The sequence below is a fragment of the Notolabrus celidotus genome, chromosome 3 (genome assembly GCF_009762535.1).
Source record: "Notolabrus celidotus isolate fNotCel1 chromosome 3, fNotCel1.pri, whole genome shotgun sequence".
Classification (NCBI taxonomy): Eukaryota; Metazoa; Chordata; class Actinopteri; order Labriformes; family Labridae; genus Notolabrus; species Notolabrus celidotus.
The window spans coordinates 39,663,847-39,687,004 of NC_048274.1; the positions used below are offsets into that span (position 1 = coordinate 39,663,847).

Sequence of the window (23,158 nt, forward strand, 5' to 3'; positions counted from 1 at the left end):
ATAACTCTCTTTCCAATACCACCATCAAACACTCATTACACAGGAATCTGAGACATACTACTGTTATAGCAAGCTGTACTCAAATAAATAATTTGTTGGGTGGATGTAATAAAATGTAATAAAAATCACCCCCTGTACAGTACAGGGGGTGATTTCTTTCTAACGTGGCAATTTCTAAGATATTAAGATTATGAGTCTTCCAATGAGAGGCATAGCTGACTTGATTGACAGGCGGGAACACTGCAGCTGTTGGCTAGGAGGCTCAAAGCCCGCCTCTTTACATCACAATCGCTCGACAGCAGCAATATGGCTGCTGCCGACGATCGGCCTCAAAACAGCTCTTCAGAAACAGATGGCTGACGTCACGGATACTACGTCCACATTTTATACAGTCTATGACCTAAACCCATTAGGGTGTGTTGACATAAAGCAATCTTGTAGTTAAGGATGTCATGTCATGTTAAAACTACATGATTTAAAAATGTTTAACCACTAAAAATAATAATATAATAGAAGCTACATATTTCACCAATGTTGATAAACAGACACCCATGTTGCTTTTTTTTTTAGTGTACCACTCATGTTAACATACAACTTCCTGTCCTTTATGACGCACGTTAAACTATCTAAATGTTACGATGCTTTTATTGTGAAACAGGAAATCCCCCATAACTTTACAGTGAACCATAATAAACATTATATATTCTCTTCATAATTCTGGGTAAAAGAATGTTGTGTAAGGGGGGTGTACACTTATGCAACCACATTATTTTATTTTTTATTTTTTTATTCTTCCCCCTAAAAGATTTCATTTTGTTTTCAGTTGAATTGTTCATGTTATAGGTCACATCAAAGGTGGAAAAAGTTCTGACATGATTTATCTTGGTCTCATTTTTTTACATCACAAAACCTGACATTTTAACAGGGGGGTGGAGACTTTTGATATCCACTGTATGATGAATTTATCATGACTTATTTAACTGTGTTGCGTCTGCTGATATAGAGTATGGGGCACAAAATAAGAGCATCATAAAGCGATACAGATATCCCAACCATAGCCTGTTAGTATGACTCCTACGGGTTATAGCCGGACTGCCCGCCGTAAAAATGTTAGAGGGCAGTTTTGGAGTCCACAAAGAGATTTCACAACACTCAGAAACAGAAGTGACCCAGTCTATGGGACGGACAAGCTAAGATGCTTTTGCTAAGTCTGTATCACTTTATGAAGCTTTTATTTTTTGGTATTTCCGCTAGGCAGCAGTGTGAATTTACATATCAGCTAAATATTTAGGATCGTAGAGCAACATTTAACATTTAGATTTAACTTTTTTTTGTCTTGTCCTGTTGTAGGTTATCAAGTTTATTTGTTTGTATGTATATTTGTTTGTTTGTTTAGACCTTGTCCAGTCAGAGTTGTGTTGTTGTATTATAATTTTGTGTAATAACAAAAAAAAAACAAAAAAAAAGATTTAACTTTTAACATTTAGATTTCACATTTAGATTTCACATTGGCCATTTAGATCTATATTTAACATTTAGTTTTACAATTTAACATTTAGTTTTAAAATGTAACATTTAGTTTTAAAATTTAACATTTAGTTTTAAAATTTAACATTTCAATTTATATTTGACCTTTTTTTTTTTACATTTAGATTAAATAAATCAATAATGGTAAGCTTTATGCTAAATGAGCTCAAATCTGAGATTTGCTGCTGTTATTTTCAGTGTGCACAACTCTAAAAACGGCGCCCCATATTCAGAGGACCATTACCTAGTTCGTAGTTCGGCCTGGAGGATGTCTGCTAATTTGCATAACAAGCGCATTGCGAGCATCTAAACTCCAAACTCTTGCTCCTTATGAGTTATCAACCTAGCATCAACATAAACTAACTTACAATATCACAAATATTACTTGATGAATACTCACTCTTTTCATTCACGCACATCACACTTCTAATGCAGTGATTGCTCTTCACACTGCACTGACCTCATCACTCCACTAACACTAAACCACACTGCTTATTACTGCATGACGTCACTCACTCTCTAGCAGGTAACACCCCTTTCCTGTTAAAATTAACAGCACCAAATTGAAGAAAAGATAAATCTAATAATATTTTAACATCAATGACCCTAACCTATAACTCTTGGGACTTTTTCTACTCCTGCTTTTTCTGTAATTAAAAGCAATGATATAAATAAATGAGATATTTTAATTGTTGGGTATGTTATGAAAATGCAGTATATACAATATGAACACATGCAAGTACTGTATGAATGTATACTACTGTGTTGGTTCCACTTTCAAGAAAAATAACAAATGAAACTTGAATAGTTTTATAATCATATGAACTGAAGGCATACCTCAAACCTGTCCATGCATTATCAAATACAGAAAATATCAGTTTTCATGTAAAAGTCATGGGTCTATTTCCTCTGAGATTACATAAAATGGGGCTTGCAAAATAATGTCAAAGAAATAATCTAATTTTCACAGGTCAATATGATGCTGACTTTCTATTTCAGAAACAAACAGCGCTCTGAGCAGAGCTCTCATCGTATCACTTTCACAGGGAAAATGCTCTTTACCATAACGTGCTCCCTCTCAGGGATTCATCAGGAGCTGTGCCAACATGAGGCTTCAGGATTAGTTAATCGATGTGAGGCTGCAGAGTAATGGGTGGTGAGACATCAGTACCACAGAAAAGACCTTCTTGGACATCACCTGTGTTTAACATGTTGGTGTTGGGACTGGAGTCATGCAACAAGAGAAGATAACTGTTTGATGAAAAATTCAATTCCATATTTTGTCTTAACAATAGCAACTAAAATATTGAGTCACAGCTTAAAAACACAGGGCGATAAACCTCAAACAGGAACTCACTTCAGACTCACTTAACAAAGACAAACACAGGTGGGATTGGTGGGGGGAAAAACTGAGCCCAGGGTCTCCTCTCATTTATCAGACCTCTGATTGAGGAGCTGTTGGGCTCACCAGGTGAGCCTATTTGCCCCTTACAGAGCTCAAAGGTATCGTGGGAGACACCTCAGACTCTCAGCTATGGCCTAAACTAGACATGTGGGGTGTCGAGCTTTTACAATAATGAAATACTCTAATAAGAAGTGGGGGGCATCTGTATCTCTCGGCTGGTTCAGGGTCTCTCTTGGCCGGTCCTGAGAGCCACACAAAGACATACAGAATGAGGTCATCTGTGATGAGAGGCTCTGCGTATATGTGGTGCAGGACTCTAAGACACATCAACACAAATCAAAGATGAATGATGAAGCTTGAGAAATGTTGCAACTGCACCTGCATGATGCTCTCTCCTTCTCAAGTTTCCCATCCACAGGACGCTAAGGACATTACACAACAAGGAAGACTGCTGCTGAAGAACTGAATGAAATTAGTGCTTTAAAATAAGATTATAGGTTACAGTGAGATTTATGGAAGCTGTCCTCATAGCTGCTCTTGTCTGAAAACATGTCAAAGGCATGTAAAAACCACAAATAATGCAGTCTTCTAAAAAACTGTGCAGTAAAACATAATTTAGTTTAGTTTAGTTTAGTTTATTGTTCGTTGTGTTATGCACTGGAAAGGTGCCCAGCCCGTATGGACTTAAGTAAATAAATGCACAGTGGTACACTTCAGACATTTGACAGTTTCAACAACTAAATCAGATATAAAGTGTGCTCCTACTCTGCTCCTCAAATCAGCTCAGGCCAGAAAACACCTCAGCAGAGCCCCGAAGGCGTCCAGATTGTTATGATGACAGTGATCGGGAGTTACTGCTGCAACAACGAAATCAGACGGATGGGTTACAGGACATTGATCAGGAGGTGAGAGCTGTGTCCAACGTGGCGCGTGCCCTCTGCCGTGACACTCGGGCCATCTTTGCGCACATGTGGCAGCTGGTCAGTGCTGTGTCTGGGCTGACAATGGCCGTCAATGCCCTGGCAACAGTTGGGAGGTCATTCAGTGATGAGATGAACTTTCATTACACATGGGTGGACACTGGGAGACGCCGGCACTAATGGTGCGCTGGACTGATCCAGACACAAGAAAATACAGTGCTGCAAGCAGCTCAAAATTGGCATTGCTGGATAGATGATATGTCTCTACTAATTTTATTTCTGACAGTCCAAATATGTCGACACGCGCACTGAGGATTCTCTTTCTCCATCGTGTGTCCTTGCACCTATACCTCCTTCTTGCCACAGTGACCGCAGCCATTTGTGTGTAACGCTTGCCAGTTTGCACCTACCTTTCAAACGTGCTAAATATAGACGCAAAAACACCGCCCGCAATCTGCTTTGGGTTTGATAAATCACATTGCAGGTTCTAAATGATTACATTTGCATCTCCTCCTCCCAGTATTTTGCACGTTCTGATAATCTGCATGTATTCTGCATATTCATGAAGGCAAACACGCTAAATGGATTGCGCGTGCTATTTTGCTCATTTGACAGACACAATCCTCGGTGCTCCTAGTTAGTACATCAGCTTTGCATCAAGTTTGAACATGTTTTTATCCACACAAAGCTTTAGTAGATCGGGCCCTAAGTGTGTAAACAGGTACTGAAGTTTATCTTCATCAGACATGCAAAACAAATCAGAGCAACTTTATTTTTTAATTTTCTTTTTATATGTTTTGGGGCATTTTCGCCTTTATCTGATAGGACAGCTGAAGAGAGACAGGAAACATGGGGAGAAGAGGGTGGGGGAGGACATGCAGCAAACGGTCGAGGATAGAATTGAACCTGGGACCTCTGCGACCGGGGCAATAGCCACTGTGTATGGGGCGCATATATAGAGGGGCACCTCTAGGACATGATGAACAGTAGAACAAAAGGTGCATTTCATTTTCAACTTCCTCAATCAATCAATCAATCAATCAATCAATCAATCAATCAGTCAATCTATCTATCTATCTATCTATCTATCTATCTATCTATCTATCTATCTATCTATCTATCTATCTATCTATCTATCTATCTATCTATCTATCTATCTAACTATCTATCTATCTATCTATCTATCTATCTATCTATCTATCTAACTATCTATCTATCTATCTATCTATCTATCTATCTATCTATCTATCTATCTATCTATCTATCTACAGAGCAGAGAAAAAAATCATACAGGCAGGCAAACTGTCACCTGCTTTGAAGTCAATCTGTTCTATGATAAAATGTATCAAATAAAGTTCAGTGACTTAAAGGTGACATATCATGCAAAATAGACTTTTTAATGGTTCTCTACCTGAAATATGTTTCCCTGGCATGTCTACAAACCCCCCGAGAATGAAAAAAATCCATTCTGCCCCTGTTCTGATTTCTCCACCAGAAAGGTACATACTGATAAATAAAACAACAAGAAACACTAAATCTATGACCAATCCTTCAGAAAGGTCCTGCTACAGGCGCCTCTCCGTCAGGATCAGATTCTGGATCAGATTCAGAGGGTTGAAGTAACGTGATCTCTGAGCAGCCGTGTATATTCAGCAAACATGTAAACATTAGATCAACGTGCTGGAGAGCCGAGGCACATCCACTTCCTGAGGGGGCGTGGTCAGAGAGAAAACAGCCTGTTCTGAGGAGGACTGAAAAAGAGGGTTTTTCAGGCAGACCAAAATCTGATTTCAAAGTGTTTTTTTGAGCATAAACTTTAAAGACATGTTTTGGGGACCTCTTAGACCAATATATATTGATGAAAAAAGCGTGATATGTCACCTTTAAGATGTAAGAAACAATCTGAAAGACAAAGAAAAGAAGGCCTCAGTCCGAATCAGGATGAGTACTGAGATAGAAACAGCATTTTAAAAAGATATTATGGGCATTACTGACTCAGCCAGCCTTATTCTCTCTGTGCCTCAGGGCCGAGCGTCCTCCACCTGAAGGTCTCAATCTATTCACAGGCATGATGGTACACAGTGGTTAAAAATAGAGCACTGAGCCGAACTGTGAAGAAGCTTGGTAGAAATCAATTCTAATTAGGGTTGCAAAGGGTTGGAAAATTTCCGGGAAGTTTCCGGTAAATTTAAATGGGAAGTTAATCTGGGGAGTTTTCCATGGGAATTATGGGAATTTATGGGAATTAATGGAAAGGTATCATATCCAAGAATAAATATTTGTTTTGTTATGAGCAGACATCCATCCAAAATAATACAATTAAAACAGATTGATTTGTAAGTAGAACTTAATCAAGTGTTAAATATGTTATTGAACAATCAATTCTTTCATTGAAGAACAAAAACATGAATGTTTAGTTAAATATTACTCATCCCCCCAACCCAACCCATTCAAAAATGATCAAAAATGCAATCCCAACAAAGTCCCATTCAAAATGTTCAATCAAAAAGCATCTTCCCTCAAGCTTCTCAAGCCTAGCCTCTGAGGGTTCTAGAAATCCTCTGTGCATGTGATGGAGGAATGCACAGTGCATGTAGGGGGCGTGGTCTCAATAGCCCTGCAGTAAGCAGTGTGCTATGTGCATGTGATTGAGGAATAGCAGAGATATTGAACTGTACTTGATGAAATCTGGTTGTTTTAGTCAGGATTATGCTAAAATATATTTTCCCCAACTATATTTAAGTTCCCTATAAAGAGCCAACCTTCAATTTAGTCAATTCCTGCTTTATTCCCGTTTATTCCCATAAATTCCCGTTTATTCCCATGGAAAGTTTGCAACTTTGAAAATTCCCAGAATTTTGCAACCCTTATTCTAATACACCTTGCGAATCAGACATATGAAGGTATTTCATTCAGGCATTCAGACAGAAAGCCTGAAAACCCCCACAACACTTCTGTTCGCAGCAGTGACCAGAGGGACTCAGAGCCAGTTATCCCAACAATGATAGAAGGAGAAGTCAAAGACAGGACACAGACCTGTCCTCCAGCAGGCTTCTGCTTCAACTCTGAACTCCTGATGCATCAGCGGGCCCTGCTCACCTGAACATGGAGTTTTTTTCAAAGGAAGGCGAGCTGTGATTCTGTTAACAGAGTGATCAGAAGTGCTCCTCTGTGTCCAGTCAAACAGCCCCCAATTAAAAAGGAGACATCTGTCAGGTTTGTACTGCTGTCTCTCAGCGTCCATAACACCCGCACAGAGGCAGGAGCCAAGTGAACATAAGGCTCACACACATACTGCAGCCAAAAAGGCTTGATGAATGCTAACAATGGTTACATTAATGAGTTGTGTTGAGTTAAATTTGTCAGATAGCTCAACATATATCACCACATAACTTTCCTGTTGATGTTCATGCTCCCTACGAAAGAAGCCTCACAAGACCCTGAAAATCCCAGGTGGTTGCAGGTAACATTTCTGAAAGATGCAACATGAAGCTTGAAGTTATTTTGCATGCATGATGCCTTGAGATACACCTCACATATAGATAAACTATCATGCACTAGCATCAAACCATAGTTTTCTGATGTGTGATAAGAAATGCAGCCTGGTGATATTAGGCTTATGGATCCATAAGGAGCCATTGCAAGGATTATTTGACTGAGCTGTCCCTGCATGTGAATAAAGTAAAAAGCTTACTAGCATGTGATTAACAAGGAGTTAATTTATAGTTAATCAATTCAAAATACTTAATTTTGTAGTTTTAACCATAGACTGCTTTTGCCTGAAGAGGAACACAATCAAGGCTTTACCTCCATCAGAGATAGACAGATAGCTCTTCTCCACATTAGTAGGAATCATACCAGCAAATGCACAAACAAAACTTAACTTGAGTAGAGTTTTCATCTCAGCAAAACACAACGCAACTGTGTTTTCTCCAAATGTTGGACTATCCCCTTAAAAAAAAATCATATGACCATAGATTGTATAAAACATGGACGTAGTATCTGTGATGTCACCCATCTGTTCCTGAAGAGCTGTTTTGAGGCCAATCATCGGCAGCAGCCATATTGTTGCTGTTGAGTGATTGTGACGTAAAGAGGCGGGCTTTGAGCCTCCTCGCCAACAGCTACAGTGTTCCCGCCTGACAATCAAGTCAGCTGTGCCTCTCATTGGAGGACTGATCTCAATATCTTGGAAATTGCCGCGTTGGAAATAAATTCACCCTCGTACAGTGTGTGCCGATCGAGAAATGAGCTATCCAGACTACACTCGTCTTTTGAACCAGGCTGTAAACATGTTTATTTCTGCTGTACAGATAGCCTTCTTTGAATTGGTGTGTATGTGGTTTCAGGTACTTCCGGTGCCAGCCTCAAGCGGATCCTTGATGAACTGCAGTTTTTAGCACTTCCACATTGGACTAATATTATTTTTTTTTAGACCGGAGGTTGCCACTTGGTTTGAACTCATGAAACAAATATATCTTGTATTATTAAATCGCAGAGATCTGTAAATCAGCTTTGACTAGTGGAAATTAAATTCCTCCAGGTGAAATTATATGTTCCATTTTCAGTTTTCTGTAAAATTTGAGATAAGGCTTTAAAGTGCTTGCTATAGTTGCCAGCAGGTTGGTGCTGTCCCTTTAAGGGGTCAGTTAGCTTTGATTGGACTCATGAGTGTGTGTTGGTCTGTACTGTGCTGTAGTGTATGATGCTCCAGAGGGGCTCCAGAGCAGTGGGGAGCAGGGAGGGCACAAACACCCCTGTGCAGTGACTCTGTGTAGCGTGACTCTCACTCTGAGGAAGGACAGCATGGCTACAGCGACTGAGTCTTTGGTGGGAAGCAGCAGGTCTCTGTCTGCAGCCAGGAGACACAAAAGTATCAGGAAGAACTCCCGCAGGATTTATTCAGCCTTCCAGGACCATCAGGGGGGGTGAGTTTGAGCACTTTTTCCAGTTCATCATGTTGCTTTGAAGAGTCCTGGAAGCCTTTGTCTCTATGTCTGTCTGTCCCTTGCTCTTAGTGGTGATCATCTCTCTGAGCCTTAAATGACATCCTGTAGGTTACATGATTAGTCATTTACTAAATCTAATAACCAGGGGGACAAAGAGTCTCCGGTGTGCTCTGCTGTGTTTACTAAATGTCTTAAAAATAATTGTAAAATGTAATATTGGTTGCACTGAGTACTTTGGTATGTTTGTAACACATCTTTTGACACTTTATAATCTCACTTTGAAAATCAGTAATTAATCCTTTTTTTCATAAGCATGCATCAATTTTTATATTTGACCTCCTGCCTGATTTGTTTGTCACTATAAAACAAGACACAAATTAGGATGCACAAAATTAGATATTCATACAGTTTTGATGAGCATAAAGCTGCAGCAGATATATTTACCTGTTTTTGCATTGTTTCAAATGTATTCACCTAATTCTTTACAGCATCCAAAACAGCCACTCTGACTGCTGATGAATGTTAACTGATGCTGCAGATGCTCAGATGCAATGAGCCAGAGAGGCTCTGCATTTAACATCGATTGAGCCCATTTAACATGATTATTTAACATAAATCCTCACAGAACATCTCTTGAAAGATAGGTTGAGGATTCAGTGTTGACCGTGGAACTTCAAGGTTTTCTGCGGTGACAGACTCCCCCCTTTCTTTCCTTTTTTTTAAACCAACATCACCAGCTTTTAGAAACACAGTATTGATGTTATTATAAAATAATACCACTAATAATAATAATAATAATAATAATAATAATAATAATAATAATAATAAAATAAATAAATGAATAATAATCATAATATCTTAGGTTGAGCCTCAGACAGCTCCAGACTGATTTAACCCCGGAGTAATATCATAATTATAATGTCAAATTAATATTACAGACTTTATGTACAGATATGCTTTTTTAAGGTTGTGGAATTTTTGTTCTGTTTTTCACTGAAAAGTTTGAACTCAACACTTATAAACACTACTGTGGTGCAGTAACCACCAGCTCTCAGCAGACGGTAAATATGTCAGTTGAACTGTGCAGGGTTGTTAGCGCCGGTGTTAGTGAATTAGGTGTTATTAGTAATGAGACTCGTTTCAATAAAAAAGGGCCTGTTGTGCTCCAAATGAATGTGTAATGGATCATTTAAATGTATTCAAACAACACTGACACACAGAGACGCTATAGCTCTGCAGGGCAGTTTGTGGAGCATTTAACACTGCACGCTCGTTGTGACTGAGACGATGTCGTTCAGGCTCATTGGTACAGGTTTACTGGGCACAAAAATGGTGCGATTCTTCAGGGAATCAGGTCCTTGTCTGTAAATTATACCAATCTTTAGCAGGATTTAAAAAAAAAAAAAAAGATTGTCAATGTCTCAAGTGTCTGAAAACAAATGCTACTGAACAGCAGCTGTTGTTATATTTTGGCTTTAAGCCAGAGCCGGTTCTCACCGACTTGGTGCCTTAGGCAAGACTTAAACTGGTGCCCCTTGTACTGTAACTAACTCCAACAATCACATCACACATGCACTTAAAGACAACTGACATCCAGCTTCATGTTTTACAGATTTACTTTATTTTAAAATAAAAATGACCTCTAAAAGAACATTAATGAAATGGTAACAACACTGATATTTAGCAGGGAAAAAATATAATTTCAAAATACATAATGTAATAGTAGCAGAGTTGATCCAGTCATTATATAACACAGTCATTTTCACAGTGTAGACACGTTCAACAAAGCAACAGTCATGTATGTACTGAAAAGGCAGAAGCAAAATGCTTATTGAAGCCTATTCTACATTTTCTCTCTAATTAAGCTAACAGCTTCTAAAGTGTAAGGAAAACAACAAACAAAACAAAACCAAGTAAATCCTGAACACTTAAAGACTTCAAAAACTGATTTGCATACCAAATATTTTTAAAACCGAAAGTGAATCACAAGTTTATAAATGTTTACTGGCATCAACCCTCCATTTAACCCCAAATTAAATTACATAAAACAATATTGTTTTTCCAATTATCTTCAAATTTTCTTCCTCACTCATTTAGCGGCGCCCCCTGCAGACGACCGGCGCCCCTAGCATTCGCCTATACGCCTGTACTGCCTATCCCACGGGCCGGCCCTGCTTAAAGCTTTTGTGAGGAACTTTGGATTGAAGTTGATTTTGGTTTACATTTGATGTCATTACTGATTCTCCTGTACATGCCAAGGTAATATTTCAACAAATTTTACATTTCAACATGCTGTAGTTTAGCACACAAGTTTGCCCTACAGGGAATTAATAAAGTTATCTAATCAAATCTAATCTAATATAATCTAATCTAATATAATCTTGAAACACTCAAATGTGTCACCCATTGTGAATGTTAGCCGCCAGTCATCTGGTCCGGCACCTAACACCTCCCAGCCGTTCCAAGCATCCATAATAGTTGCACTTTAGGTCATTAAGAGGCATCACTCTCAATTCAAATCTGTTTCAAAACCAATAAAAAACTCTGGTCTGAGTCATTGAGAATGAAGTGGGTCAGGCACTTTCTTGGCGCATTGCTATCTGGAGGACGCAGGAAGCAACAATAAGCTGGTCTGAGTCTGCCGCAGTTTGTTCCTGCTGTTTGGTCGTACTAAGGAAGTAAGTTGTAAGTACGTTGTAATAAGTAAGTGAGAGTTCATAACAAACACTCTCATTTTTACACACATACAGAGACACACAACAACCTCATATTCATGAAAAATATCTGCATCTACATTAAAGGCACTATGAGGAGTTTTTAAGTGGTTAAGAAACAGACTGAAACTGATACTGATGCCTCTTTATGACCCTCAAAAGCAAACAAGACCATCCACAACAACACTGATAGCTTCTCTGTTGTCGTTTTTAATGCCTTAAACCACTCTGAGGGGGTAGGTGTCAGATCAGATGATTGACATCTCGCTTTAGAAACACCCTGTTATGTCTATTTTCATGGCAAATAATCACACAGTGTGATACATTTGTATGTTAAACACAACAGGATGAGGTTATTGTCTGAAGATACAAATTTTGCATGTACAGGGTAAGAGATAAGAGGTATCATGTTGTCCACAAGGGGGCGCCAGAATCGATACAAACCAAAAGTTCCTCACAGCAGCTTTAAAATGAATTGTTTATGGGAGGGAAGACTGAGAGATGGTGAGCAGGCACATTCATGTTGGATGATTTTCCAATAATCCTCGAACATTAGTACCACTGTCACCAGAAATCATTCCCACTGATATAAAAACAGACTGTCCACTGCCTATGTAGAGAATACAGATAGTGATGTAGCTGCAACGTAAAAACAGATTTACAGCTGAGCTTACTTTGGTGTTAAGAGCCTGTCTGAAGATTTTAATAGTTAATGATGTTTCGCTGCTGTGGCCTGTTTGTAAATGTAAACGGCGTCTCGCTTCATTACAGAAAGTCACTGATCATTTCTGCTGTGAGGTGTGATTGTTGCACTGGATATAATATCTGAACAGTGTTCTTTGTTCATCCTGTGTATTAAGAATTAAATGTCTGCCCCTCATGTGAAGAGTTACATGTCTCAGTCAACCAGTCTGTATTTGTATGGCACAATTCATGACAAATGTTATTATAAGACAAAAAGAAGAGGGCCAGACCGACACTGCGCATGGAAACACTTAGAAAGTAGTGGCAAAGGAAACCTTCCTTTGACAGGCAGACACTTCAAGCAGAACCAGACTCACGTGGTGCAGCCATCTGCTGAGATGTGTTGGGCTGGCAGGAAGAGAGATGGAGAAGTAACAACGAATTCAACAAACTGCATGCTATCTAATGGCATTTAATTTGATATGACATAAGTGGAAAAAAACGGTGAAACATCAATCACCCATCATTCATTCAAAACACCAAAATCATCTTCATTCAGCCTTTTTGAAAGTTTCTTCTTCAGGCTGACTCATTGTTCGTTGTGTCTCATATGCAGCTCCTCAGACGATGAAGACAAAGGGGATGAGCGCGTGGACAGCAATGACCCAGAGGAGATGTTCCAGAACATTCAGTACCAGAAAGAGATCATCGCCAACATTCGGACCAGACCCTGGCCAATGAGACGCAAGCTCAAAGTCCTCAAGTACCCACTGCTCATTTGTTTTGTTGTCATTTTGAAATGGTAGAATAATGCCATCTGTCCACTTCTGTTTTTACACACACACACACACACACACACACACACACACACACACACACACACACACACACACACACACACACACACACACACACGCACACACACAGTGTGCAAAACCTGAGCACCTCAGCTTCCCTCAGATGTATGCACGATGACTGTATAACTGAAACACGTCAGTTGATCAGTCAGGAACATTAGCTGCTGATTAGTTATGTCATAGCTTTGGTTGCCAAAACACAGCCATGTAAATGTTCCTCTTGATGACTCTCCACAAGAGGAAATTGTGAAACCAATGAAATATGCTGTGTGAATGTTCTTACTCAGAAATGTTCAGATATGGCAGCTTGAGTAACTGTGCTTTGTTACATCTCAGTGCAGCTGGCTGGGTCAATCAAAGCAGTAGAGTCACAAGTCTGTGATGGGCCCCGTTGAAAATGGTGTTTGGGAATAGACTGTATAAAACATGGATATAGTCTCAATGACATCACCTATTTGTTTCTGCAGCGGATTTTGAAGCCTATCGTCGGTGGCCTCCATATAGAAATGTTGTCTCAACCTTGCTTTCCGTTGATGTAACATGAGGCACAGAGTTGGAGTTGAGGTGGGCCTTTAGCTTCCTTGCTGTCAGTGAAGTCAGCCGTGCCCTTATTTATGCAAACTATATGATATATCTCCAAAACTAATGACTTCTATTAAAGTTTCACCCCCCTACAGTGTGTGCCGGTAGAGAAATGAGCTATTCAGACCAAAAAATGTTCTGTACCAGCCGTGAAGGTTTTCTTTTTTGAATGGGTGTGAATGTGACCTCCTGTACTGTCGAGGAGCTGCAGATATGAACTCTTCCATGGTGGCTTTATAGTTCAAGACTGGAGGTGGCTGTGGGTGCTGTTTCTAAAGCTGTGCACACTGAAAATAACAGCAACAATTCTCCACATTCAGCTCTTAAATGTCTTAAAAATGTAGTGTGAATTTTTAAAGTAACTTTTTTTGTATCACATTTAGAGCAATATTTGTGATCTTTTTCACTTTAATTTTGTTGTGACAAATATATTTAAATTAACATCGTTGTTAATGCTAAATTAAGTGTAAATGTTAAATCTAAATCTAAATGTTAAATTTTAAATCTAAATGTTAAATATTACATTTTAAATATAAATATTAATTGTAAAATCTAAATGATAAATCTAAATGTTAAATCTTAATGTTAAATGTTAAATTTTGAATCTACAGTGGGGCAAAAAAGTATTTAGTCAGCCACTGGTTTTGCAAGTTCTCCCACTTCGAAAGATGAGAGAGGTCTGTAATTTTCATCAGAGGTACACTTCAACTATGAGAGACAAAATGAGAAAACAAATCCAGGAAATCACATTGTAGGATTTTTAAAGAATTGATTTGTAAATGATGGTGGAAAATAAGTATTTGGTCAATAACAAACAAGCAAGATTTCTGTCTCTCACAGACCTGTAACTTCTTCTTTAAGATGCTCTTCTGTCCTCCACTCATTACCTGTATTAATGGAACCTGTTTGAACTGGTTATCTGTATAAAAGACACCTGTCCACAGCCTCAAACAGTCAGACTCCAAACTCAACCATGACCAAGACCAAAGAGCTGTCCAAGGACACCAGGAAGAAAATTGTGGACCTGCACCAGGCTGGGAAGAGTGAATCTACAATAGGCAAGCAGGTTGGTGTGAATAAATCAACTGTGGGAGCAATTGTAAGAAAATGGAAGACATACAAGACCATTGATAATCTCCCTCGATCTGGGGCTCCACGCAAGATCTCATCCCGTGGGGTCAAAATGATCATGAGAACGGTGAGCGAAAATCCCAGAACTACACGGAGGGACCTGATGAATGACCTGCAGAGAGCTGGGACCAAAGTAACAAAGGCTACCATCAGTAACACACTACGCCCAGAGGGACTCAAATCCTGCAGCGCCAGGCGTGTCCCCCTGCTTAAGCCAGTACATGTCCAGGCCCGTCTGAAGTTTGCCAGAGAGCATATGGATGATCCAGAAGAGGATTGGGAGAATATCATGTGGTCAGATGAAACCAAAATAGAACTTTTTGGTAAAAACTCAACTTGTCGTGTTTGGAGGAAGAAGATGCTGAGTTGCATCCCAAGAACACCGTACCTACTGTGAAGCATGGGGGTGCAAACCTCATGCTTTGGGGCTGTTTTTCTGCAAAGGGGACAGGACGACTGATCCGTGTTAAGGGAAGAATGAACGGGGCCATGTATCGTGAGATTTTAAGTCAAAACCTCCTTCCATCAGTGAGAGCATTGAAGATGGAACGTGGCTGGGTCTTCCAGCATGACAATGATCCCAAACACACCGCTCGGGCAACGAAGGAGTGGCTCCGTAAAAAGCATTTCAAGGTCTTGGAGTGGCCTAGCCAGTCTCCAGACCTCAACCCCATAGAAAATTTGTGGAGGGAGTTGAAAGTCCGTGTTGCCCAGCGACAGCCCCAAAACATCACTGCTCTAGAGGAGATCTGCATGGAGGAATGGACCAAAATACCAGCTACAGTGTGTGCAAACCTGGTGAAGACTTACAGGAAACGTTTGACCTCTGTCATTGACAACAAAGGTTATGTTACAAAGTATTGAGTTGAACTTTTGTTATTGACCAAAATACTTATTTTCCACCATAATTTACAAATCAATTCTTTAAAAATCCTACAATGTGATTTCCTGGATTTTTTTTTTTCTCATTTTGTCTCTCATAGTTGAAGTGTACCTCTGATGAAAATTACAGACCTCTCTCATCTTTCTAAGTGGGAGAACTTGTAAAATCAGTGGCTGACTAAATACTTGTTTGCCCCACTGTAAATATTGATAGTTAAATCAAAATGATAAATCTAAATGTTTCATCTAAATGTTAAATGTTGCTGCGTGAGCCTAAATATTGACTTTAACAAAAATAAAGTGAAAAAGATCACAAATAGTGCTACAAATGTGATAAAAAAAAGTAACTTTAAAAATTCATGCAACATTTTTATAACATTTTAGAGCTAAGTGATGAGAATTGTTGCTATGATTGCTATCCCTTTCAGTTTGCACAACTTTACAAACGGCGCCCTGTTGGTTGCTGCTAGCTTTTGGCCCCTCCTTCTAGTCCTAAACAGAAGTATGCACTTGTGTGTTTGGAGGAGTTGTGTGTGTCTGTTCACTAACAGAGAACAGGAACAGTGACACAAGGAAAACTCACACCAAAACGAGAAGTTAAACTTGACACGTGGCACCAGGCAATGAATACAGAATAAACCGGAAAATCAAGGCTAGATTACAAAACAGGAAAAGTACCAAACTAAACAAAAGCAACTCATGACAAACCTGTTGTCTCTTTACCTTCCCCCTTTTGGGCAACACTTTTATTTCAGCTTGCTAATAAGCAGGACTTATACACCTATAATAATAATAATAACTTTATTTCATATACCACCTTTAAAAACAAATGTTCACAAAGTGCTTTGATAAACAAAGCGTGGTTCAGATTACAAAGTAAGCATTTAGACAGCAAGGAGGAATTTTAAAAATGCAAAACAAAATGCAACACAAGAAGAAGAATACACGTCAATTAAACAGAATAAAGTGGAGAGACAATAGACCAATAAATCATTGTTGAGAGGTTTTTCAAGGGTAAATAAATAAAATGGATATAAGTAAATAAAAGCATTGAAAGGACAATAAAAGAGGTTTTCATAATAAGAGGGCAACATCACATTTGGAAAATTAGAAAAAGTGAAAAAGATAAATTAGGATCATTAAAATAATAAATGATTAAAAAAAAAAAAATAATAATAATAATAATAATAATAACAAATGGTAACACTTTACAATAAGGGCCTCTTAATTAGCGTTAGTTAATGCATTAATAAGCAGTTAATTAATGTCCACTGCTCAGAGTTAATTAATACATTATTAAGCATTAATAAAAGTTACAAAACTTAATTAGTTAACCATTAGTGAATGCTTTCTGGACCCTTATTGTAAAGTGTAACACATGCATCACTTAAGTAACACATTATAAATGCTAAACTGCCTCATAAGCATTACTTAACCATAATTAAGCATTAGTGAATGCTTTTTGGACCCTTATTGTAAAGTGTAACACATGTATCTCTTAGGTAACACATACTCTGAAGCAAAATGAGTTGAAATGTAGTTGAAGCAACACATATAAAGAATTCAACACATTTTATTTAGAATAAAACAGATAATCACAGATAACATCTCAACTGGCACAGAGAAGTACGGTGGCCCTGAGAGCTCACAGCACTGCAACTTAAGAAAACACATGCAAAAAGACAAAACACAAGAAAATTAAGAAAACATCTTCATCAATTTGACAACACATGCGCAGCATTTAGAAAACGCGATGCAAAGACCACAACACAATACATTAGAAAAACGCGCTGCAAATAGACAGCAACACAACAGAAGTGTTTCCAGAGGACACTTAAAATTGATGCACACACTTATGCTTATGCTTATGAGGCAGTTTAGCATTTATAATGTGTTACTTAAGTGATGCATGTGTTACACTTTACAATAAGGGTCCAGAAAGCATTCACTAATGGTTAACTAATTAAGTTTTGTAACGCTTAACAATGTATTAATTAACTCTGAGCAGTGGACATTAATTAACTGCTTATTAATGCACTAACTAATGTGTTAGTTAATGTTATGTAATACATTATAACGATTATTAAACTATTATTAAACTGTTAATTAATGCTTAATAATGCATTAACTAATGCTAATTAAGGGACCCTTATTGTAAAGTGTTACCTAACAAATATAATAATAATAATAATAATAATAATAATAATAATAATAATAATAATAATAAATGAAACAATAATCAAATACAATTTAAGGCAATTAATTAGTTGGATAAAAACTAAAAATAATAATGAAATAGAAGTAAAAGCAGTTAGAAAGATAACCGCTTTTACCCAATGCTGCCTTTCAATATTTGAACAGGAACATGTGTTCAGGAATATCTACTGGTCAGTCATACGGCCGGTTCGTTACAGCATCTCCAAAAAGGACAGCTTTTAACCCAGCAGCAGATGGCTGGCTAATTAATGCTCAATGCTGTTATACGGACATTTTAGCCCACATAGAGTAGTGTTCTAGAGGGGTAATAAAGCACTATGAGCTCTTTAAGGCCACACCCACCCGCACTCTCAGGTCTTCTTCTTCCATCCACCTCACTACAACACCCATACACTTGACTTCCACAGGGTCTTCAGAGCCTTCTGTCGGTCTGCCCACCGCCTCTGCAACTCGCTCTCAATTTTCAAATCCCCTCTCAAAACACATCTTTTTAATCTGGCCAGTACATATGATACAAAGAGAAAGGGAGCCTTAAAGCAGTGGATCCAAATATACCTAAAACTTTACAGAAGAATTAAGCTCTCTGCAAAACATCAAAATGTGACACTGTAGGTGCACAATTATGTCCTCTCTGGATTCTGTGCCCCAGCCGAGTGTTTAATGTCCTGCTGAAGACAGGTGGAGTACTATGATTCAGTATCTGATGAGTCGGTAATCAGAACGCTTATGTGCCTTTTACTGCGCAAAAATAATTTGCTACTTGATCCAGAAGACACACGCACACGCACACGCACACGCACACACACCCACCCACACACCCACACACACATACGCACACACATGTTCTTTTAGAAATACAACTCATGTATGAAAATGTCTTACTAGTATGAAATCCTACAGCTGCTCACATTTTATCAGGTCCGATGCCATGCCAGCTTTGTGTTATGGAGGTCTGCTTGTCTAGAAGCTCATCCCTGGGTGCTGTGACCATCAGTCAATCAGTAGACAGTGCTGTGACAGTTTCTCTAAAACAAACAACTAAGAACTGTAAAGTGACGACAGACAGAGATATTCTCGATGTTTTACCCTCACAGATAGAAAACAGGGCAGAGGAAGAGAAGAGAAGAGCACTTAGAGAGCTGCTGGGATGTGCTGAGTATGTGCCATGGATAACAGGTTTTATATGGGCAGTTTGTTATTACTGCAGAGGTTTTATTACCATCATCAAGTGCAAGATGCAAGTCTGCGTTTTTACACTCTCTTTAATCTCTAGGCTGAATGTCTGCAATTAATCCCACTGCAAAAACAGCTCATATTTCACATCCCAAATCTCTGATGTTTGCAGAGATTTCAGAAAGGTTTCAGTGTTACTGTCAGGATTTGAACTCTGACCTCAGCCTCAGTAAATGAAATACGTGTGAAAGCTTTTGTAACTTTCCACTGCAGCGTGTGTAGTGCAAGTAGAAACGGCTTGTCGCCCTTTGAATTGTCCTTCTTTCCTGAGATAGAGTGAACACAATGTAACGGTCTTTAAAGCCTCTGAACCCTCTGACAGTTTATCGTTATGTGGCCAGTCTGCCGTGACTGGTTTTAGAGTGACCTGGGTTTGAATGGTTGATTCTGGCTCAGTGAGGCCACAGTACTCAGCGTATTGCAAACACAGGGCTCGTCACATAAGGACAATTGAACCTTATATAAACACTAATACTGGAGAATAAGATCCTTCACAGTCATGACTGATCTTTGTCTGTCTGTGTCTTTAAGAGTACAATCATCAGCACCAGTGAACCATCTCCACCACCATTATCTCTGTTAGAGCCAGGGATGAGAACAAAATGAGAGGAGGATTTATATTCATTATGCACTTTGAGAATAAAAGACATCCATGACTACTAGTGAGTGAAGGAGCCGACAGTTTTATGTTGAAAGTGTGACGTCACCACTTTACATTCATTCATTTTACTCTTGAAATTAAATTTAGATGTTTATCTCTACATTTCCAGTTCATTCATTAAATTGTATTTCCACTTTTTTTTCCTTTCTTTTTTTTTTTTTTCAAAATTTCGACTTTAAAGCTGGGGTTGGTAGTCAGATTTAGATCCACTTTTTGTTATACTGGTTAAAATGATCTTTATGTTCCGATGGTAATCAATACATAATGTGTTCTTAAAAAAGAGGTAAAGAAAGCTGCTATCTACAGCCGGAGTAAACCTGGGAAAACACCAACCAATCCCTGCCATCAGGAGCCAAATGATGAAACCAATCAAATCCTGTCCTGCCGTTCTGCCCGCCTCCTGCATGTACATTTCCCCGGCGTACACTCCCCGTCCTCTGCCTCAGCTTCCCCTGCCTCTATATAAAAACTGTCTATGTTAAAAGTGCTTTTCATGTCTTTGCTCCCTCTTCTTGGTTTGAGCTTCAGGGTCGCCTGAAACTGGATTGTTTAATTTGATTGGAGGATTTTAAAACTAGGATAAAGGATGATCTGATCAGCTTGTGCACATGTTTTAAAGCTTAACACTGATCATTTATAAATCGATGTAATACTTGCCACTCTGTGTTTTGTCCTGTTCTATTTGTGAAACTTTTTATGCTGCTGTCTTGGACTCCCTTGAAAAGAGACTTTGTATCTCAATGGGACTATTCCTGGTAAAATAAAAAAAATACAAAGATACTGCCCCTCTCGCTCAACCTCGGGCCTGTCCCCTCTGACCCGATGAGGTGCTTTGTTCAGGACTGTAGTCCGGTTTAGAGTCTAAGAGGCTCTCACCACGGGGGCTCTGACACTAATAGAATTAATGACATTTAGTAAGTCCTACAGAAAATGGTGATGTATTATATAATAGCTTTTCTCCTGATAGCGTGTCACCGGTACAACTGGATAATGCTAGCATGACAGTTGTGAGTACTAACAGCAGCCATGTTTGTTTGTGTTTTTAACTTTCACTATGAGAATGTTTTGGTGTTTTCTTACCGCTGAGTGAGACATGAGTTGACGTAGTGCAAAACACAAACCATGTGCTGAGGACCGGTTTTGAATCAGTCACCATCATATGGTCATGAATCAGCGGCGCTCGTGCATGTGAGCAGGGGCGTCGTTTTGGAGGAGCTCTGAGGGGAGGGGGGGAGGGGTTAGAGTCCTGAAGAAATGCTACATTCAAATTCATGCTAGTTTTCCGTGACTGCCAACCCTAGCTTTAATTTTGAATGACTAATGAAAAAAGAAATCTTCCTCCTCTCATTTTTCTCCTAATTTTGGCCCCAATACTCTGTGAAGTTATATACACTGAACAAAAAGTTACTAAAAATGAGAGTGCTCTCCAGGGCAAATAAAAAATAAATACTCAAGCAGCAACCTCCGGTCTAAAAATATGAGTCCAATGCGGTAGTGCTAAAAACTGCAGTTCATTGAGGATCCGCTTGAGGCTGGCTCCAGAAGTACCAGAAAACCACATACACACCCATTCAAAGAAGATGATCTTTACATCTTTAGATGTTTACAGCCTGGTTCAAAAGATGAGTGTAGTCTGGACAGCTCATTTCTTGATCACCACACACTATAGGGGGGTGAATTTTCAATTATCAAGATATTGAGATTATGAGTTTTCCAATGAGAGGCACAGCTGACTTGATTGACAGGTGGGAACACTGTAGCTGTTGGCTAGGAGGCTCAAAGCCCGCCTCTATGTCACAATCGCTCAACAGAAGCAATATGGCTGCCAACGCTGATTGGCCTCTAAACAGCTCTTCAGAAACAGATGGGTGACATCACAGATACTAAGTCCATATTTTATACAGTCTATGATCATACGTTTTTTTTTAAAAGGGATAGTCCAACATTTGGAGAAAACACAGTTGCGTTGTGTTTTGCTGAGATGAAAACTCTACTCAAGTTAAGTTTTGTTTGTGCATTTGCTGGTATGATTCCTACTAATGTGGAGAAGAGCTATCTGTCTATTTCTGATGGAGGTAAAGCCTTGATTGTGTTCCTCTTCAGGCAAAAGCAGTAATTATTTATAGAAATGTACAGGTGTAACACCTGTGAGATAGATTTTGCTCAGGATAAAGCCTCAGCCTGTTTCCTTCTACAGGGATTGGTTGTAATTCTATAGAGATTTATAGGGTTTGGACCAGTTCTCCAGTGAAAGAGAAGAAGAGGGAGAGAAGGAAAAGTGACACTGGTGCCAGAGCTTTTATATTTAGGAGATACATTGGGACCCACCCATTGTCCCTTCTGCATGGGTCTGTGTGTGTGGAGGTGACTGTGTGTGTATGCTAATGTCCACATTGTGTGATCCTGAGCATGTAAACTGATCCAAAGTATTTTATGGATGTTTGCGCAGGCTGTCCTTGGATTCCCTTCTTGTGAGGCCTCTCAGCTCTGTGGCTTTCAAAGGTGCTGAGATGATAAGCTCACTGTGTCTCAATCAATCCATCAATCAATCAATCAATCAATCAATCAATCAATCAATCCATCAATCCATCCATCCATCCATCCATCCATCCATCCATCCATCCATCCATCCATCCATCCATCCATCCATCCATCCATCCATCCATCCATCCATCTCAAGATGCTTTACAGACAGTCTGTCTCCTTGCTCCTGCCTTGCTGGGTATGTAAATTCTTCTCCACAGCTATCTCTGCTGTGCCCGTCAGCTCTCTGAGGCTCACATCAGCAGAAAGTTGAGTCAAGATGATGAAAGTTTGATATGCTGCTGCTGTTTTGTTGAGGTCATTTTGTCGTACACCTGATCCAAAGCTCCAGGTTGGACTGTTTCATGTCTTTGTTGTTGCAGATGTGGAGTCAGATGATGTTTTGCATAGCTTAGCATAAGGTATGTTTCTAAGGGGGATAGCTACATGAGCTTTATGTACTCAGAAGCATTAGACCGTTGATAGGTTGAATGTAAGAACCTGATAAACAGAATAAAATAACTTTGGTTTTCTTGGTCTCTCAGGGTTTTAGTGTTGATGCACATGAACTGAAAACCTGATATATCAGCCTCAATTTCACCTCTCATCCCTCATGTTTTAAAATGTGTGATCACAGCCCGCAGATGGAATGACAAACATTAGGATATACTTGAAGTCTGTTCCAAAAAAGCAAGTGCTGAAGTGCTTAGATTTTTACATTATGGAAATATCTAAAAACAGAAATGTGCAAATGTGCTCATAATGGACGTGTCTTTGTTTCCCAGGCAGGCCAGAGAGATAGTCCTGAAGTACGAGGGTCGACTGACCAGAACCAGAGGTTACCAGACTGCAGGTGCTGACGTACGTACAAAC

At 39.1% G+C, this 23,158-nt stretch overlaps 1 protein-coding gene across 1 annotated transcript in view; it reads left to right on the top strand.

Moving 5' to 3' along the window:
• Positions 1-7,038: 7,038 nt before the first annotated feature.
• The window catches only part of LOC117809998 (transmembrane channel-like protein 3), a 48,535-nt gene continuing 32,415 nt past the window's right edge, over positions 7,039-23,158 (top strand). Inside the window, 4 exon segments of the mRNA XM_034679525.1 lie at positions 7,039-7,068; positions 8,552-8,780; positions 12,816-12,962; positions 23,071-23,146. Of these exon segments, the coding sequence (XP_034535416.1) occupies positions 8,659-8,780; positions 12,816-12,962; positions 23,071-23,146 (345 nt within the window). The 5' untranslated portion in view covers positions 7,039-7,068; positions 8,552-8,658.